Source organism: Gopherus evgoodei, chromosome 1 (genome assembly GCF_007399415.2).
Source record: "Gopherus evgoodei ecotype Sinaloan lineage chromosome 1, rGopEvg1_v1.p, whole genome shotgun sequence".
NCBI lineage: Eukaryota > Metazoa > Chordata > Testudines > Testudinidae > Gopherus > Gopherus evgoodei.
The window spans coordinates 142,163,526-142,183,376 of NC_044322.1; the positions used below are offsets into that span (position 1 = coordinate 142,163,526).

A 19,851-nucleotide genomic window follows, 5' to 3' on the forward strand; every position below is an offset into this window, starting at 1 on the left:
GGAGCAGCGGGGGCGGGAGGCCCGAGGCGACGGAGCGTGCAGCAGCCGCCTCCCCCTCCCCGCCGAGCCAGCAACATGAATTGAAACCCCGAGAGAGACGCAGAAGCAGAGGCAGCCAGCGGGAGAGGCGCGCGGGGCTTTGGTGGCGTCCCCTGCTCTGGCGGGCTCGGGCGCTGAGGCTGGGCTGCGAGAGGCTTGCCGGGGACGGGGCGGTTGGAAAACCGACTACAGCAAAAAGCAGCCTCGACCCTTCCCCCCCCCCCAAACGCCGGCTCCTCGGCTGCCCGGGAGGACAAGGGAAGTAGGTCCGCGCTTCTCCGCCCGCCAAAGGGGCGGCCGAGTCCCCGATGGCTCTCATCATGGAACCCGTGAGTAAATGGTCTCCGAGTCAAGTGGTGGACTGGATGAAAGGTAACTAGCGTGGCCAGGCTGTGTGGTATCCCCGGGGGCTCTGGCGTCCCCCCTCTTGCGGGGGGCTCGGCAGCCTTCCCTGCATTTGTGTCCGAGCTGGTGCAATCTGGGTGTCAGGCACGTGTGTCTTATGCTCCCCCCCCCAAGTGAACTGGTAGCGTGCGGTGTGATGGCTGAGAAATAACCTGCCCCCGGGTCCGCAGCCCGAGGGGGCAGGATCCGCGTCCCGCTCAGTCTCTTACACGTGAGACTTGAGCTCAACCGGGATGGACATTTCTTAGCGCCCTTCCCTGCCGCTGCCCCTCCGCCGGCAAGTGCTGCTGCTCTCCGTGGGCAGATGCCAGCTGGGGCTGGAGAGGCACCGCGTGGTCCCTCTGACCCTGCTGCTGCCCCGGGGTCCCCGCACTCGGCCGCCACTTGGCGGGGCCGAGTCCGATGGGGCGCTGCTGGGAGAGAGCCTGGTCCCCAGGAATCAAGTTCTCTCCGTCTCATCATCATCGTCCCCTGTCATCAGGCAGGTATTTGATCCGCCACCGCCAGCCGCCTCCTTCCCCGCCCAGCTTCTTCCTGTCACTCCTGAAGCAGCAAGAGGATTTGCTTGGCCCCGCGGGACCTGCTCTTCCCTTCCCACCCCTGCGCTCTGGAGGGGAGCGGTGGTTCATTGCTGCGTTACCCTTCCCAACTCCTGCTGGCTGGCCCAGCCCGTCTGAGCGCGGGATTTGAAGCCAAAGCTGCCCCTGGTCCTCACCCCGGTGCGGGGAGCTGGTTCCCGCTGTGGGGTAAGCGGCTTGGCGTGTTCGGCATTGCTGGCTCCCTGTACAGCCAGAGCGATCGGGCGCCTCTAACCCTGGCTGCCGGTGGAGTATTTGCTTATAGGCGGCCGGTATATGGCGGCTGTACAGCCGGGGAGCGCAACAGTTCCCTTAGCTCTCTCCCCGCAAAATTTCATCCACTTACATCAGTGGGAATGCTAGATCCTTCCAGTCTTTTAAGGCGCTTTCCCCTTTTTATTGAGACTGAATGTCATTTGCACCCTTCTTTCCTCATTATAAGGCTGTTACATACGTTGTAACACTGCTTAACGCCTCAGTCCACTACTTTTGTAACGCGCATAGTATTTGCCTGCTCAATGATTGCTGTATGGGAATGGAAGGAGAGTGGTTTAACACCCTCCGCCCCAACCGATGATGTATTTCATACACTATAATTCACATGCTTTAAGATTCAGTACCTATGTTCAGGAGGAAACTGTGTGGATTGTTTTCAAAATTAACTCCCAGTACTTGAGCATGAAAATGGATTTTTTTTAAATAGCTTAGCTGATCCAGTTAAAAAAAACACATTACATATTTGAGCTCAGGCTATTCTTGACAGATGGAAAATGAAATGACTCATATAATAAAAGTTTAACATAATGTCTGATGTTAATTTATAGAGACGACTGATTTAAATGCATGCTTTAATCATATTTTGTCTTCAGAGGGTTAAAACTTTAAGCAAGATCTACCATATGAGAGAGATGTAATCAGTCCATTTTTAGTCAGGGGTTTAATCTCTTGTGAGCACCGTAAGAAGCGTCCCCCCTTGAATGAAGCATTGGAAATCAATATCTTGTTATAAAATGTATTTCACTGTATAAAACAATGCCTATCTAAACCCTACATGCTAGTAAAAGTTTTAAAGCTTTCTGGTCATGATCTAATGATCTTATTTACATTGACCTGGCACTCTTTATTGAACTGTATTTATTCATCCTACAGCTCAAGCCCTTAAACACAAATTTTCTCCAGATAGGAATTGAGCTTTGACATGTTTTCATATTATTTTATATACAGATACAGTTTTAAAACTCTAATTTAAAAAAACAGAATTTTTAGTATCTCTAATCTAGGCTGCAGCTGTGATTTGAATAAATCACATCTAGTATTATATATCCTTTAATAAAGACAGCACAACTGAATGAATATGACTTTTGAACAACTGCTACATTGTGGGAGTTCTTCATAACATGTTGCGCCCTACTAATGTGACAGTGTCATCATCCTTAAAATTTGAGGCACATAGCATATGTTTTCAGTTATTCCACCCTGGCATTTATAGCCATAAATAGAATTATAATGTTCTGCAGCAGCAAGAAATTTGAGTGTTACTGAAGTCCTCTCCATCCACAGAACTTAAAAACAAACAAACAAAAATGCATAACATAGTCATTCATCATCTAAGAAATGACAGAGTAACCAAATTTTACAAAGCTATTGAAATAGGCTGAAAGTTGTCAATATTGATAGTATGTACCTTGTAACTGTAAAATAATTCATGAGAAGTATTAATTTAAATATTCATGTTCAATAAAAGTAAAAGACTACAGAATATTTGGGAGCTTTCTCAATTGATGGCTTAGAATAGGGTGGACAAATGTAAACTTCCTCCACTATTGATTTATAAACAAGCTATATAGTCTGTCTCTTCTTGTCTTAGTAGATTTGGGAAGAGTGGGTCTTAACCTGTTTGTAGCAATACCATATTTTCCAGTCCTGCCCTAGAAATGTAATAACATTTTTTTAAAATTTTTTTTAAGAAAAAAGTGTTGGCAAGATGTAGCCATTATCTATTTTTGCTGAAAACACTGCGCCTATGTAAAATCAGTCATTAAAATAATGCCAGCTTGTTTATGATTACTCTAATAAGATAGTATTAAAATTATATCATTATTTAAATACTTGTAGCCTGAAACCTATGTCTAGAGATCATTGTATCATCTGTCTGAAGAAAACAATACATGCAAACTTATAAAAGAAACATGGTTAACACAAATTATGCTTCAATTTTATGTTGCAAAACTTGATTTTAAATGTATCTAAACTCAAAATTTAGTTTGGCTTTAGCTGATCTTGTCTACATTTACCAGAGGATTGATGCTGCAGTGGTCGATTTAGCGGGTCTAATAAAGACCACGCAACTTAAATTACGTAGCTTAAATTGACTTTCCCCTTTTGTGTAGACAAGGCCTTAGCAATGAAACAAATTATCTGATGGTAACATTTGATATCCTCTTCAACCACTTTTTGTTTTCCTGGTGCTTCTAAACATTTTTCTAATAGAATTACCCAAAATGTCTCAAGTAAATAGCGTATTCATCTGCTTAATAGATATTAATTTGTATCTATAAAAAGATAAAGAAATAAAATGTGTAATTAGTACATCTGTCTTATTTCATTAGAACTTCAGTGGGACGCTGTGGAAAATACATTAAGGATTTTCATAATAATGGAGATCAGTCCTGGTTTGCATCCATTGCACTGAATCTTCGTTATAAGAAATCAAGTGCTGTTTGAATGTTTTTTAGAAACTGGGTTATTTTGTTAAACTGGAAACACTGAACTCGGTTATAGCAGCTTGCTTTACATAGATGTTCCATTACAGAATGTGGATCTCTCAAGAGTGTACAACAGTTTGTCTAAAAAAATGTTCTTTAGATCAGCTTTCAGTGTTCAAAGCGCAAAATCTTTTTAAAAAAAGAAAAATAAATCCTACTGATTACTATGATCTGGAAGGTGTGTGTGTATGGGGGGAATGCAACACTTCAGATGATTGCTTTGGGTATTTATGTGAAGATGATCTTACTGGTATAAATTAAACACTCTCAATAAATGGCCCAGCCTGGAATTATTTTTTCAGGCAAAAGAGAGGCATTTGCTAGAGTAAGGACTAAAGGATTGAGCTCTATATTAAAAATGGAGATAAACTAATGTAAGTAAAACATTATAAGCTCAGAAGCAGTACGTATTATATTTAGACTTCAGAAGGAGATCTAGGTGTGCAAGGAATAGGAATGAAGTCCATGGATATTTCATTGGATAAAAATCTCTTAAAGCAAGATTTTAAACTTCTAATAAGTCCAATAGACGCAATGTGGCCCAATAATTTTCAAATGATCTCTGGATTCCAGTAATGAAATGGACATAGTGGTTATGGAATTGGCTTAGCGCTTAGTTGGTCAACATTCAAATGATCAGTGAGAATCTATAAAAGTGGAAGAATCCATATACGCTAGTCACAACTCACAATTAAAAAAAGACAAAATGTATCAGCTTGTGTCAGCATAGATATTCTGCAAACTTTAAAATTAACCCATCTACAATAACTGAACTGACACAGAGCTGCCAGATCAGCAGCAGGATTAGCTTTTTCTCTGTCTCCGACATACAGTATGTTTATCTTTTATGGTGAGGTTGAAAGAAAGGAATATTTTAATGTCTTAAAATTGCTTTTTTTTTTTTTTTTTTTTTTTGCCTTTTCACATGTTTAATGACTATTCTTAAAGGCCCTTCATGGATCACTGAACTAAGTTGATGTCAATCAACTACTCTGCGTTTTCCTGTGAGGACATATGTGGATTTCACTGAGGAATTGTGAGACATTCACATATTCCATGGATAATTCTTAGTGGGAGTCATGGTATGCACATCTTCGAGAAGTGGAGCTGTCAGATACACTTCAGATTTTTGAAGCATTGGGGAAATGCTGAGGACAAGATTTATGATTACTCTCCAAACACCAAGATGCGCTTTGTGGAGTCTTCTATTTTTATTAACTACATCCCTTGTAAGAATATTTATAATAGCTGTAGTTTGCTGACAATAGCTTGATTTACTGTGGTTGATATGGTGACTCATTAGTTTTCAAAAATGCTAGTTAATTTTAATCTAATGCTCCCAGCCCTTGTACCCCAAAAAGGATGCCATGCTGGGGGAAAAGTTAATCAGTTTTGAAAAGCTAAATTATACCATCTAATGAAGTTTATATCTTTATTAACTGTACCCTGTGATATTTTACCAAATGAGCTAGCTCAATATCAGAAGAGAACACAGCAGATTAATATTACCATGTAGCTTTGTTTGTAGTAAACAGAATCTGAAATCTGATGTATTGAGTTTTTCTCACGGCTTTTAATGCTATATTTTTTCCCATCCATAATATATTTTTTAAAGCAGTGTATGTGTGGGGACAAATAGCATGGAAGTGCTAACAAAATAAAAGCAGAAAGTAATTAAGATTCTTAATTTTACTGTGTTTAATATTAAACACTGTTAATTTCCTCAGAAAATTATTTTTTTCAAGGTAGGTAGAGTACTATGTAGGTTACTGTATGTATATTTCAGATGAGACATCAAAACTGAGTCCCTTTCTATCCTGCATAAAGAGAAATTCCATAACCCCTTTCATAAGAGCATGGGTTTGTTCTTGTATCATCATCCTTCCCTCCTGACAGCAGTGCTTTAATTGACAGATGGCTTCCACCCCTGGGGTGGCTGCTTTACTTCAGTGATATATGTTTCATGCTTAAGAATCACCCAGCACTCCTGGCACAAGAAATTGCAGGGCTGTATGGAAATTCCCTGAAATGGCTCTGGTCTTTCCTTTCAGACCAAACCAGAGTGGTGTTATGGGTATCTTTTCTGCCAAAAAGTTCTAGAGCCCTCCCCTGCAGAGTTCCACAGGTTTAATCCTTCATCTCTTTATTCAAAATCTATCCAAAGGCCTTTGGGAAGGTTGTTTAGACAGCAGGGAGTGAAGTGCCAACAGTACAGAAACATAGCTCTTTACCTCATATCTCCCAGCTTTCTCGATACTTGGCACCCTGAGGAAAAAAAATCGCTAAATTTGAACTTTGAGAAGACTGATACTCTTTTAAGAACGGTCTGCATCTTTAGGATTTCTTTAGCTTTAGGGGTCTTTTAGAATTTTCCTTATATTTGGATGTCCATATAGCAATAGTGGCAAAAAATATGTCCCATCCTAGTGAACGCTGATACGCCTATGTTGAAACACACATTTGTGACATCCAGGTGTGACCTCCAGGCTTGATCATTGCAACTGGTTACATCTAGGATTGAAGCCCCACATTCTGAAGATACTCTGATTGGCAAAAATGCAGCCACTGTCTGCTAGCAACAGCATTCGCTGTAAAGATACTACTCAAGTTTTCTCTGCACTAGCTTTCCACTAAATGTAGTGTCAGCTCAGTTAAAGGTCCTCTGTCCTGATATTCAAATATCTCCATGGAACTGGCCTAGGTGCCTGAGAAAGATCCCTCTGTGCCCATTACCTGCAATGACAGCTACTTTCTACTGGAACAATGAAACTATCAAGCAATAATGGGGAGGCTCGTGAGTGAAAGAGAGAGAACTTTCAATGGAGCTGAACATAGAATATGGAATTCATTCTTATAAGCACTAAGAATGACCACAGATATGGCCACTTTCACAATTTCTTGCAAAACTCATTTTTGGACTTGGCTTTCCCTGAATAAAGTTCCTCTGACATGCAATACATTAGTAAATCAAAACATAGTAAAACTATAATTTAATCAAACTATCTGCTATAATGCTGGTAATATCTGTGTCCCCTCCCCCTGTCACTCACCCACCAGCATGGCACCATTTCCATGTCCTGCCCCTGCAGCTGTGGTTTTCGCTGGGGAGGAAGTCACAAAGTTTTCACCCTTGCTGCTTCTATGTTGGGGATGGAGGGAGACAGACACACACACACCAATGTGGCCCATAGATAGCCTTTCAATATTACCTCCTTCCAAATGTCCTCCAATGGTTTATTAGGTTAAAATTTGTGTTTTATCTTTGGTTTAAAAAGTTTTGAGCTTTTGTATGTAATGCCTTTTTTATATGAACAAATGTTTACATTAGAGTCTACTGTTGTCAGCCTTGCTTTTCATATTATAATAGACTATACATAACCCGCTTGCAAAACATGTTCACCAGAAATAATTGTAATCTCCCTGTTTTTTTCTTTTGGAAATAAAGCTGCCTATCTAAAAGGTATGAAACATACACATGATCTGCAATCTTGTATTCATTGGTGAGATTGTGTATAGTCCAAGCATTGCACAACAGTGAAAAATGGTCATTGCTAATTGTCCTGTGTGGAACAGGTCAGACTTTTACCTGGTGTTAGCATTAAAATATAAAGTTTCTTTCAGAATAACAAATTGAAATTCTGCCAGATCAGAGGATGCATACAATACTCCATTCATTTTTGAAGTGATGGCTTTAGACTTTAAAGCATAACAAAGAAAGCTGTTGCTGAAAAACAATGAAATAGGGCAGTACTTCAGACTTTTTATTATGAGGAACCATTGAATGTTTTTCTTTCTTAGAACTTTGATACCATTCTGAAAATTTTATTAATGCAAATTTCAGAATAACAACTGAGTTGTTTCCTACGGTATAGTGAAAAGGCTAATCTTTTTTTAGTTTAATTTACTGTATCAAATTTCATTTTAAAAGGATTCCATTTTTAAAACTGCAGTGAAGGATCGTCACTGAAAGTTACAGATTTTACTTCGTCTTTTCTTTCTGTGAGCATCTCCAATATTTTTGCTCATCCTTGTGACATTATGAATTTTAATAACATTGATAGCTGTCACTTAAATCAGTTATGGTTATCTATTCAGATCTATTTGTCAGAGGCTGAGATGCTTTAAGTGCCATGGTTAATGAGCCGAAACCAAAACTTGAGATGAAATTAATATATTTGGCAATACTTAAAAGTCCCTTGGTTTGGGTAACATTGTCTTTGCTATGGCAATCAGCCAGTTTGCAAGTAATTAATAAAAACCATATTTTAAACATATCATGAAGCACATACATTAGGTAAGTTGTTAATCTTCTAGGTAGATAGTCTTAATGGATGAGGCAATTTTGTTCAACATGAAAGTAAATGTGCTAATTGCAGTGGCCTTTTAATATTGCCTGTTACACCTTTATTTTGTTTGAACATATTGTTCTGTTTCTAAAACATCTGTTGGTTTAAACATAGCCTCTCAATATGTTTTCTCAAGTGATTTCCACAACGGTTATATGCTATGTTCATAGCAGTGCTAGGTTTTGATCTCTAGTTATTTGGGGTTTTGTTACACAGTACAAGCATGTCACTTAAGCCAAACAATTTACAAATGAGCATTGAGCATTCTTGACAGGCTTACTATTTGATGGCGGCAATCTTGCAAAATGTAGAAGTAATGTGAACCATATCAGTTTTTCATATTAGAGTTTAGAAATGTCTATTTTATAGGAAGTTTGGCAGTATGCTTTCTAATATTAGTTCACTACTAATGAATTGTACATGTTCACTGTGTAAATTCCCAAATGATGGGTGCTCCAAACTTTGTGTCTGCTTCTAAGAACCACTGATCCTCAGTGACATCCAGTTGGCATTGTGGATGCTAGTCTGTATGTCTCAGCGATGGACATTTTATTGAGTGCAGTTCTGCTCCCATTGAATCCATGGATGTTTTTGTTGCTGATTTCCAAGGAAGCAAGCAAGACTGTGTTTTTGTGAGAGAGTTTCTCATTTTCAGACATGCATCTGATTGTATGTAGCCAGGAGGAAAGTAAAATGTATCACAAGAAGAGATGTCTGCAGCTGGTTCTTCAAACTTTGACTATGTATGTGTTTTATTTTTTTAAAGAGACCAAGTGGGTGAGGTAATATCTTTTACTGGACCAACTTCTGTCCCTTGCAATATGTGTTAACTGCTTATGCTGTGAAGTCTGTTCCATCTTGTATTTAGCTGTGACACAGAGTACATTTCCCAGACCTGAAGAAAAAAGCGCGAAAGCTTGTCTCTCTCACCAACAAAAGTTGTCTAATAAAAGATATTCCCTCACTTACCTTGTCTCTCTGATATCCTGGGACCAACATGGCTACAGCTTCACTGCATACATTTTTAAAGACATTTTTGTTTTAATTAATGTTGGTATTATCACCTCAACTAAAGCTTTAATCAGGTTAATTTTAGCTTTAGAACTAAAATATATTAGTTCCAAATCAAGGAACTGTACTAGTATGGTACTTATTAGTCAAACTGAATCCTCTTAGGTTTTTTTTCTTTCTTTTTTTTAGGAAAACTATCACAGCCAAAAGTTGAGTGGATAACAAGAAAAATGCAGTAGAACATGTCTCAAAATGCCTGGTTTTTGTTTTAAAAGATATCATAAGATTGTTGAATTAATTTTAAGTATTCAAAAAGCTACATTCAGGATATTTCACAGTATCCTGTTGTTTTCTTCATTCTTCTGTTCTAGTTCAGATTCATTTTTTTTTTCTTTTCAAGGGAGAGTTTGAGAATGGTATTTGTTTAGTTGTAATTTGCAAAAAAAAAAAAAAAGAAAAAAGAAACAGATTTTTTGGCACAGATACTTCACTATATTGAAGCCGTGCTCAGATGTAGAGGAGAAGGGCAGCCTCAGGAAGCTGGGTTCAATTCCCAGCTCCTTGGTATACCAGCCCCAGGGAGCCTGTTCTAACTTGCTCTGCTGGTGTAAGTAAGTAGGACCAACAGGGGGGCCTGCTGTAACATCTGCTGCAGCTGGGCTGCTGAGGGCATGGAGTAAAATGACCAGATAGCAAGTGTGAAAAATCAGGGCGGTGGGGGAATAGGTCCCTATATAAGAAAAAGCCCCAAATATCAGGACTGTCTCTCTAAAATCAGGACATCTGGTCACCCTAGCATGGAGCCACTTCCACAGTGGGAAGTGGAAGTTCTATGACTTTATGCCAGTGGAGAATAAGGTGTTGTGAAGCTCTGGTCTACCTCACTCCTTCATCTCAACCCTGGAATGCCCTGACCCAAATCCCACCCTCCCCATACCACAGGGTTAGGAGGATGGCTGGAGGTAAAGGAGGCAAGCCCTAGCCTTCCACCCCAGCGGGTTCCCCTACACCAGTGGTTCTCAAACTTTAGCAACCCGAGGACCCGCATTTTGAATTAAAATTTTTCATGGACCCCCCCACGTCCCTCATTCAGCCCCAGGCCCTGCCCCCACTCCATCCCTTCCCCAAAGGCCTCACCTCTTCCCGTCCCCACTCCATCCATGCCCTTCCTCTTCCCCACCTCTTTCTGCCCCCTGCCCCAGGCGCTCCCTGTTCCCTCTCCTGCTCCTCCCTCCCTCCCAGCGCCTCCTGCATGCCACTGAACAGCTGTTCCCTGGCATGCAAGAGGTACTGGGAGGGAGGGGCTAGAGGTTAGGGAGGGAGAGTAGGAGGGGGAGGAATTGATCAGTAGGGCCCACGGACCCCTGGAGTACCCTCGTGGACCTCCAGTGGTCTGCAGACCCCAGTTTGAGAAATGCTATCCTATATAAAGAGAATCTCCACTGGCTATATCCACCTCTTTTATGTCCTTAGTGGGCCAGAGAATCCAGCCCTTCATGTTCTGTCTGCCTTCACAGAACATGCTCTTTGAAAATAAGGGTGGGCCTGATCCTGGCAGGTGCTAAGCACCCTCAACTCATGTTTACTTCAATGGGAGTTGAAGAAGCTCAGCACCTCAGAGAGCGTGTCCAACTCCCTTGCGGTATTGGGCTTTACGTAATTAACCTCTGCTACTGTACCATATGGCAGTAATTTCCAAGTAAACTGTTAATTAATATAAAAGAGTGCACCAGATTACTCTGTAGTTAAGCTGTATACTACTGAAGTAGTTATTCTAATACCATGGGTTGTCATGTGCTGCATATTCATCTTATTCCTCTATGTTTAAGCTAAGTCGATTGGCTTCATAAAGTAAAATAGTAAATCTACTAAGAACTTATTAAGACTTTAAATTAAAGTTTCAATGTTGTAATGTAAATAAATGATTTTAATGATTTAGCAGCTGCACCTATTGAAGTCATTGGCAAAGCTCCCATTGTCTTCAGTGATATCCTGCCACCCACGTGCTTTCAGGGTCGGTTTTAGGGGTGGGCGAGCAGGCACTCATCCTGGGTGCAACTTCCACTGGGCACCATACCTCTGGGCTTCCCCCCCTCCCTTTGATTGGCTGGCCCTCCTCACTCTCCCCACCTCCACTGATTGGCTGGCTTGTGTCTTGCTTAGATGCTGGGAGTGCATGTGTTGGAGAGTGTGTTGCTGAAAACATTTTTCGTCCTGGGCTGCAAAACAGCTAGAGCAACATAGGCTGAGCAGATTTCTGAATAAGGTTCTCTAGGAAATGCATATGAAACTTATTAGCCATCTTCAGATTTTGGATGCTATACAAAATCACTTGCTAGTATTTTACTGATTTCTAGCCACAGATCCTCTAGACTGGAGATCAGATCTATTAAGATTACTAGCCAGGCTGTCTCAAAAGGGCTCAGCTCATGCAATGAGGCTCACACAAAGTAAGACTTCAAAATGCAAAACTCTTACAACTTAAGGCAGACAGTAATATTTATTATTCATTTTATTTTTACTCTAACATGATTAACATGTCAACAAGCTACAGTTGTTAATAAGCTGTTTTAAAATAGGTCCTTCTCTCCTCACCCCTCCCTTTCACCCTGATAATCTATATGCAGTTAATAAAGCTGAACAAAATCTGCACCCATGCCATCTAGTGCTGTGATCCCATCAGTGAGGTCAGGTCAGAAGTTTTTTCGATGAGAGATTTCTGGGGGATAGGAAAAGTTGTAGGACTGTGTTGGTGATTCACTAGGTGGCAATCTTTCCTCTGAGTCTGTATTGAATCCATTCCCCTGCAAAACAGAAGTCCTGATCACCCTTGGCACTTTTCGTAAATGTAGGAGAGTAGAAATATTAAACATGATACTCTGATTATATTCTGCATAATTAAGTTATCCTTGCAGTTTCTATGAGTAGAGTAACTTTCACTACTGTCTTAAATTGTTGTGTCGTAAATTGCTGGTTGCTGTTAAACAGTTGCCATTTTTATCCAGGGGTGGTAAGGTTTATTTGATGGATGAAGAGATTCATCTGTTTAGTTCATGCTGTAGAAACTTAAAATGTTGTATTCAGGTTTTTGGAATGAAATATTTGTTCTCTTTGTTTAATGAAATTTTTTTTTTAGAGTGATAGCTGTGTTAGTCTGAATCAGCAAAATAATGAGGAGTCTTTGTGGCACCTTAGAGACTAATAAATTTGTTAGTCTCTAAAGTGCCACAAGGACTCCTCATTTGTTTTTGCTATTTTTTTTAATGATGGTAGGGGAGCACTATATTCATACAATCAAATTAGAACAAGTTTATTCAAGAAATGATAAATATTATATATTAAACTATTGAAAATATATTTTTCTCCAATATGGCTTGCCCTATATAGATCTAAAACCAAATATTAAAAAACTTCTTTGTGTAGTAGTATGTGTAGCAATGATGGGATTGAAATGACAGGAGTAGAGTACAGTAAATAAGTGAATTCTTGTTTCTTAAGTTACTGTGCTACCAACTTTGATTGGCTTCTAGATTCATTGCGACTTTAATGTATTGTGGACTGTTCTCTTTAGAAAATAACAGGCTTGTGTATATTAGTCCCAGTTAAATAAAGAAATCTTTTTAGACATATCCCAAGTTTCAAAACAAATACTATGACAACAACAATTTCCCTTTTAATTTCCTGAACTCTTTGTAAGTACATATGTGCTGTCCTAACCATTGTTGATCTTCAGAAAGTTCTCTGTAGCTTTGGCATCAGTGAGAGAGAGTTTGGGACAATATAAGTATTGCATATGTGCTCACTGTCCCTCTAAAATAACAGGTGCAGTTGTATCTGTGCATAAATGAAGTTTGGTTGGGAGAGTAAAAAGTACTTGGTTTCAGTCCAGTAGAAGTTAGTTATACCTCTGCATGTAGTGCAGGCTTCAAATGATCCATTCGTTGTGGGATGTATACGAAGACAAGCATGAGCTCCTTTATGTGAATTCATGAGAACAAATGTCAAATTGAATGGATAAACCTGCATTCAGCTGGCCCAAAAACCAAAAGCCCTTCTTTGAAATCTAATCTCTTGTAGGAAAGGTCCTGAAGGAGGCGAATACACCCGATGATCACTGGAAAGGATATCTGCTGCTCTGTTTCTTAAGTGAAGTTAGTTCCCAAAGTCTTTAAGTTATTAAATTATTACAAAAAATTAGTTAATGGATGTGCAGCAGCACATACACGCATCTCAAAAAATCATAGCATCAGCAAAAGTGGTTGTTCAAATTGGATAAATGTTTTGGGAGGAGATGGAGGGGGAGAAAAATCAAGAAAGTTATGTTTGATATAATCCAGTAAATTAGCCCTTTTGGCTCTCCAACAGTGCTTGTATTTAAGAAGTCCTAGATGTAGTATGGTGGTAGGGTATATATGTTTTTGTATTGCAAATGATATGAATTCATGCCAGGTGTATTTGAAGTGTTTCAATGAAGCATAGTATGAGGATTGTGCAAGCTGGCTCACTCTTCCTAATACTTTGCAAAGAGAGCAGCTCTGAATTATAGTTTTCAGTAGATATGAGGTTGAATGGTATTAATGGGCCCTTTCCAATATCTGACTGCTAGTATGAATGGTATCTACTTCACTATCAGTAATCTCAATACTGTGCATATCCAGAGTAGTAACATTTGGCTCTGCTGTTTCAGGGATTTCTTTCCTCCATTATAATCTTTTATTCTTGGACTGTGCAGCAAAATAACACTTAATAGAGTGGGTTGGAACACTTCTGATGAAATGTTTTTTCATTTAAGATTAAACATTTTGCGGAGATGTATCTATTTCAAGAAAGTTTTTGTTGGGAAGGTCTCTGAGGTTTGAAGTAGACTCTTTAATCTCAGAGAAAGGTGTTTGTTTCCTGTTTCTCTCTGACTTTTCATTCCAATTTCTCAACATTGCTTTAAGCAAACGATTTAGCAAATTGTGTATTAGGGTAATATCTGCATATGCATGCAAGTTATCATGAAACCACAGTAAACAACTCTACAAAAGAAAACAAAGCTTCTGTAATCATGAAACTTTCAGTCATCCTGAAATTAGTGTTTTCCCTAAATTGTTGTTTTTTAGCACCAGATTTCATAATAATTCTTTTGGTTTAGATGAGGCTGCTGGAAGTCATGCTAGTGCTGTTAAGGTGTGCAATTCATCACTTTGTGAAACAGCATTTGGAAATTCACTTACAATTGCAGTAATTACAAGAGTATTTTAAATGACAATGAAACATTTTGGGCAAAATAAAATTTTTCTTTTCTGTAAAAATATATCCAATTTAGCTTCTAATGTTCACTATAAGATAGCAGGTGGGGTTTGGTAAGGAAAATGGAGGGGAGATTCTATTCAACTGCTAAACTGTTGAAAGTCAGGATATGGTAGTCTCATCAATGAGGTTTTTTTTTATTTTGGCATTCAGTCTTGGTTAATAAAAATTATTTCTGTCTTCACTTATTTCAGCCTCAATTAATTTTTTGTCTTCTGCATCCAAGCTATTCTATATCAGATTACCATAAGCTAAAGTGAACTGTGGAGTTGCAAGTTCTGTCACAGGTTTGGGAGTAGATGATACTGATGGCCTCTGGATGAGTTGGATGAAAAAATGACAGCAATTCAGCAATCTGACCCATGGGTTGCTGGCAGTATATCTGAGGTAGAATGTGATTCCTGTGATAGCATACATTAGATGGAACCCTGTGCATCTGAATTAGCACAAATTCTGGTTCAGAGGTTTGATTCTGCAAGATGCTGTGCCATGAGCTCTGATTGTCTTCCTAACAATGTGAGTTCAGGGCACTCTGTACTTTGCAAGGTCAGGCACTTGGTGCATAATAGAATAACTGAAAATTTAATTTAGAAATGAGACAGTTTTAAATGTACTGACTGAGGAAAGAGATTAGGTAGCTGAAAGGAATCGTTCTTACTCAAAATACAGATGACCAATAAAATAGAATAACAATAAAATCCTGGTCCAGTCTTTTATTAATATTTAATATAAAAAAGTATCAGAGGGGTAGCCGTGTTAGTCTAGATTTGTAAAAGCAGCAAAGAATCCTGTGGCATCTAGATGCATCTGATGAAGTGGGTATTCACCCACGAAAGCTCATGCTTCAAAACATCTGTTAGTCTATAAGGTGCCACAGGATTCTTTGCTGCTAATATAAAAAAGTAAAACAATACCCAACCTGAAAAAGGTATGAACATTTGCTTCTTAATATACTGGAATATACTTTTGCAACTGAAAATAATATTGTGAGCTGTATTGAGAAGGCAGCTTTTTTATCTCACGTTTCAAATGAAAAATTAGTATTCTCATAACATTATATACATACAAGTTTCAGCTGAATTAAATTGTATTGCCTTCAATAACTGAGACAGAATTAAATATAATAACATAACTGCTAGAAACAGCAAATGTTATCTTGAGACATCTCTGATTTTTTTTACACTCATGTTAGTAAACTTCATACATGTCAATAACTAGGTCTACCTTTTACATATGCATGGAGGTTGCTATGTTCCACTGTTAATTAAAACTAGAAATCCTAATCGTATGCTCTCTTTTGTATTGAAAGTACTGCCTTGGCAGAATTTCATATTGGTAAATGTTACAAAATCAAAATTTTTGTCATATTGGAAGAATTGCAATGAGACTATGGACTTCTGAAAGAACTGATTGCTGTGTATTAGAGATTGCTGTAAAATTCTCAAGTTCAAGACACACCAGCAATTAAAAATATCCATATTCTGCAAATTCTGGAATGAGAGTGGCTTCCAAATAAGTGAGGTTTTTAAAAAAAATCAGTATTGCAGTCTCCTAATATTATCATTGCAGTATATAGGTATATTTACATTATCATAGTTTAGTTAGCACTTTAAAATACTTAGGAAGCCGCCAGCACAGTTGTTTAGCTGTACAGAGGTGATACGTAGTTACTTCATGTAATCATGCTCTCTAAGGATCTTTGACTTCAGTGGGCTTGGATGAGGCCCTAATGTGGTCCCCTTAAAGTTACTGTAATGGGGCAGATGGGAAACTGGAGTTCAGAGGGACCTTGTAAGGCCAGCTTCAAAACTGTTACATTCCTTTTTTTTTTAGTGCCATTTCACTGTTGCATATGTGATCTTTTATTTTTAATTTTCTCTGTGCTTTTCTCTGTGCTTAATCCAGTTGCTTTTTCTAGTAAAAATAATTCTATTTTTAACTCTTTATAGACTTCACTAAACTTTAAAATATTTCATTTGAATTCCATTCAGAATTAAATGTTCATATAGATTAGAATAAGTTATTAAAGATTTAAATGTTCATAATGGGACATGTGCCAGTTTTTTAAATGAAGTCATCCTGGTCAGGAGCTAGAAAGTAACAAGCTTAATAAGGTTTTAAAGACATGTTGCAAAACATTTGCCACTGTAAAGCATGTAAGATGGTAACAATATATAGTATTTCAATTAGCAAAGAATCCTGTGGCACCTTATAGACTAACAGACGTTTTGGAGCATGAGCTTTCGTGGGTGAATACCCACTTCCTCAGATGCATGTAATGGAAATATCCAGAGGCAGGTATATATATGTGTGCTGGCAAGCAAGCTAGAGATAACGAGGTCAGTTCAATCAGGGAGGATGAGGCCCTGTTCTAGCAGTTGAGGTGTGAAAACCAAGAGAGGAGAAACTGGTTCTGTAATTGGCAAGCCATTCACAGTCTTTGTTCAATCCTGAGCTGATGGTGTCAAATTTGCAGATGAACTGAAGCTCAGCAGTTTCTCTTTGAAGTCTGGTCCTGAAGTTTTTTTGCTGCAGGATGGCCACCTTAAGGTCTGCTATAGTGTGGCCAGGGAGGTTGAAGTGCTCTGATTTGTGTCCATTTATCCTTTTCCGTAGAGACTGTAAATGGACACAAATCAGACATTAGGAATGGCAATATACAAAAACCTGTAGGAGAGCACTTCAACCTCCCTGGCCACACTATAGCAGACCTTAAGGTGGCCATCCTGCAGCAAAAAAACTTCAGGACCAGACTTCAAAGAGAAACTGCTGAGCTTCAGTTCATCTGCAAATTTGACACCATCAGCTCAGGATTGAACAAAGACTGTGAATGGCTTGCCAATTACAGAACCAGTTTCTCCTCTCTTGGTTTTCACACCTCAGCTGCTAGAACAGGGCCTCATCCTCCCTGATTGAACTGACCTCGTTATCTCTAGCTTGCTTGCTAGCACACATATATATACCTGCCTCTGGATATTTCCATTACATGCATCTGAGGAAGTGGGTATTCACCCACGAAAGCTCATGCTCCAAAACGTCTGTTAGTCTATAAGGTGCCACAGGATTCTTTGCTGCTTTTACAGATCCAGACTAACACGGCTACCCTCTGATAGTATTTCAATTGTTTTCCTCTAATGGGTCCATCTTTAGTTCTATAATGAACGGGGGTTATGTGTGTACAGTTTAGGATTTCTTATCATGAGTGCTTATAGGTAGGGCTCTACCAAATTCACGGGCATGAAAAATGCATCACGGACCATGAAATCTGGTCTCGCCCTATGAAATCTGGTCTTTTGTATGCTTTTATCCTATACTATACAGATTTCATGGGGGAGACCAGCGTTTCTCAGATTGAGGGTCCTGTATCAAAAGGAATTTGCAGGGGGCTTCAAAAGTTATTTTGGGGGGGTCAAGGTAGTGCCATCCTTACTTCTTTGCTACTTTCAGAGCTGGGTGGCTGGAGAGCGGTGGCTGTTGGCTGGGCACCCAGCTCTAAAGACAGCGCCCCGCCAGCAACAGTGCAGAAGTAAGCGTGGCAACACCATACCATACTACCCTTACTTCTGTGCTGCTTCCTTCAGAGATGGACAGCTGGAGATTGATGGCTGCTGACTGAGGGCCCAGCTCTCAAGGCAGCAGTACAGAAGTAAGGGTGGCAATACCATACCAGGCCATCCATACTTCTGTGCTGCTGCTGGCAGTGGCTCTGCCTTCAGAGCTGTTCTCCCAGCCAGCAGCTGCCTCTTTCCAGCTGCCCAGCTCTGAAGACTGTGCCACCGCCAGCAGCAATGCAGAAATAAGGGTGGCAGTACCACAAGCCCCCCTGCAATAAACTTGCAACCCCTCACACAACTCCTTTTTGGGTCAGGACCCCTACAATTACAACACCATGAAATTTCAGATTTAAATAGCTGAAATAACGACATTTACAATTTAAAAAATCCTGTGGCCATGAATTTGACCAAAATGTACCATGAATTTGGTAAAGTCCTACTTATAGGTATGTGGAGCCATCATTACTGACAGGTCCTGTCGCAGGACGGTACACCCCAGGCAGATACTATGGGGTGATGCTTAGGACTCAACATCCATATTCTGGTGCAAACGTGGGAACAATGGATGAGCTGCATCCACAGAAAATAATTTTAGTTCAACTCCCCCTGATGGGAGGAGGGAAGGAAGGGTGTGGGAGGATGGGGCTCAGTGGGGGGAAGGGGGTTTTGAAAATGTGGGGCTCGGTGGAAGAACTGTGTGCTGAGGGAGTGGGACTTGGTGGGATGGGGCCCTACCTATAAGCACTCATGATAAGAATTCTAAACTAAACATGATAAGAATTCCTAAACAGCCCCAGTTCATCACAGAACTAAAGATAGATCCATTGTAGCAGGGGTAGGCAACCTATGGCACGCGTGCCGAAGGCGGCATGCAAGCTGATTTTCAGTGGCACTCTCACTGCCTGCGTCCTGGCCACTGGTCCGAGGGGCTCTGCATTTTAATTTAATTTTAAATGAAGCTGCTTAAACATTTTAAAAACCTTATTTACTTTACATACAACAATAGTTTAGTTATATATTATAGACTTATAGAAAGAGATCGTCTAAAAACATTAAAATGTATTACTGGCATGCGAAACCTTAAACTAGAGTGAATAAATGAAGACTCAGCATACCACTTCTGAAAGGTGCCGACCCCTGCATTAGAGGAAACAATTGAAATATATTGTTACCATCTTACGCTCTTTACAGGGGCTAATGTGGGGTCTAGTTGCAGGTGGCTGGGCTCAGTGGGGTGGGGGTTCGAGTAAAGGGGGCTTGTTGGGGTCATCCAGGTATGGGGAGGGGACTCATCGGGGGGGGGTTTGATGGGCCTGCTTAATGGAGAAGTCCCAGCTGCTGCTGAGACGATGCCGCATGCTGGGCTCCCCCATCCCTATCTTTCTCTCCATCCCCTTTCCCCATCCTCCTATCCTATCCTCCTTTCCCACTGCCTCTTCCCAATCCCATACCACTTCCCCTCTCCACTGTCTCCTGTCCTCTCCCCTCCCCTTTCTTCTCCCTGCTGTTCCGTGCCCTTCTCTTCCTCCTCCTCCTCCTCCTGCCCTATTCCTCCACCTTCCTTCCCCACTGCCTCTTCCCTTCCCCTTCTCCCATTTCGCCTTCTCTGCCCTACCATGAGCACTCACCCTTGTACAGAGAAGGCTCCCAGCATACAGAAGGGAAGCATGACCAGCACTAGGACTCAGCATCCAGCTGCAGAGTCAGCAGCAGGAGCTAAATCATCCTTCAGCTGGGCAGCTCTGCACTTGCAGAAATTGGGGGCAATGGTGCATGCCCCCCATGGTTTGCCTGTGTTTGGGGAGCAATGCTCCCCCAAAACTACCTCCATGGGTGTCCCCAGGCCTGCTGCTCTGGG

The 19,851-nt window shown here is 40.4% G+C and overlaps 1 protein-coding gene across 5 annotated transcripts in view; it reads left to right on the forward strand.

Moving 5' to 3' along the window:
- The first annotated feature begins 263 nt into the window (after positions 1-263).
- Positions 264-19,851, forward strand: part of CNKSR2 (connector enhancer of kinase suppressor of Ras 2) — a 370,061-nt gene continuing 350,473 nt past the window's right edge. For 4 of the 5 annotated variants that reach the window (XM_030574665.1, XM_030574679.1, XM_030574688.1 and 1 more), the window contains exon 1: positions 264-411. In XM_030574665.1, coding sequence (XP_030430525.1) covers positions 348-411 — 64 coding nt within the window. In that variant the 5' untranslated portion in view covers positions 264-347. Of the gene's footprint in view, positions 412-4,953; positions 5,017-19,851 lie in introns of those variants that run through there. The other variant, XM_030574673.1, reaches the window with a different exon arrangement.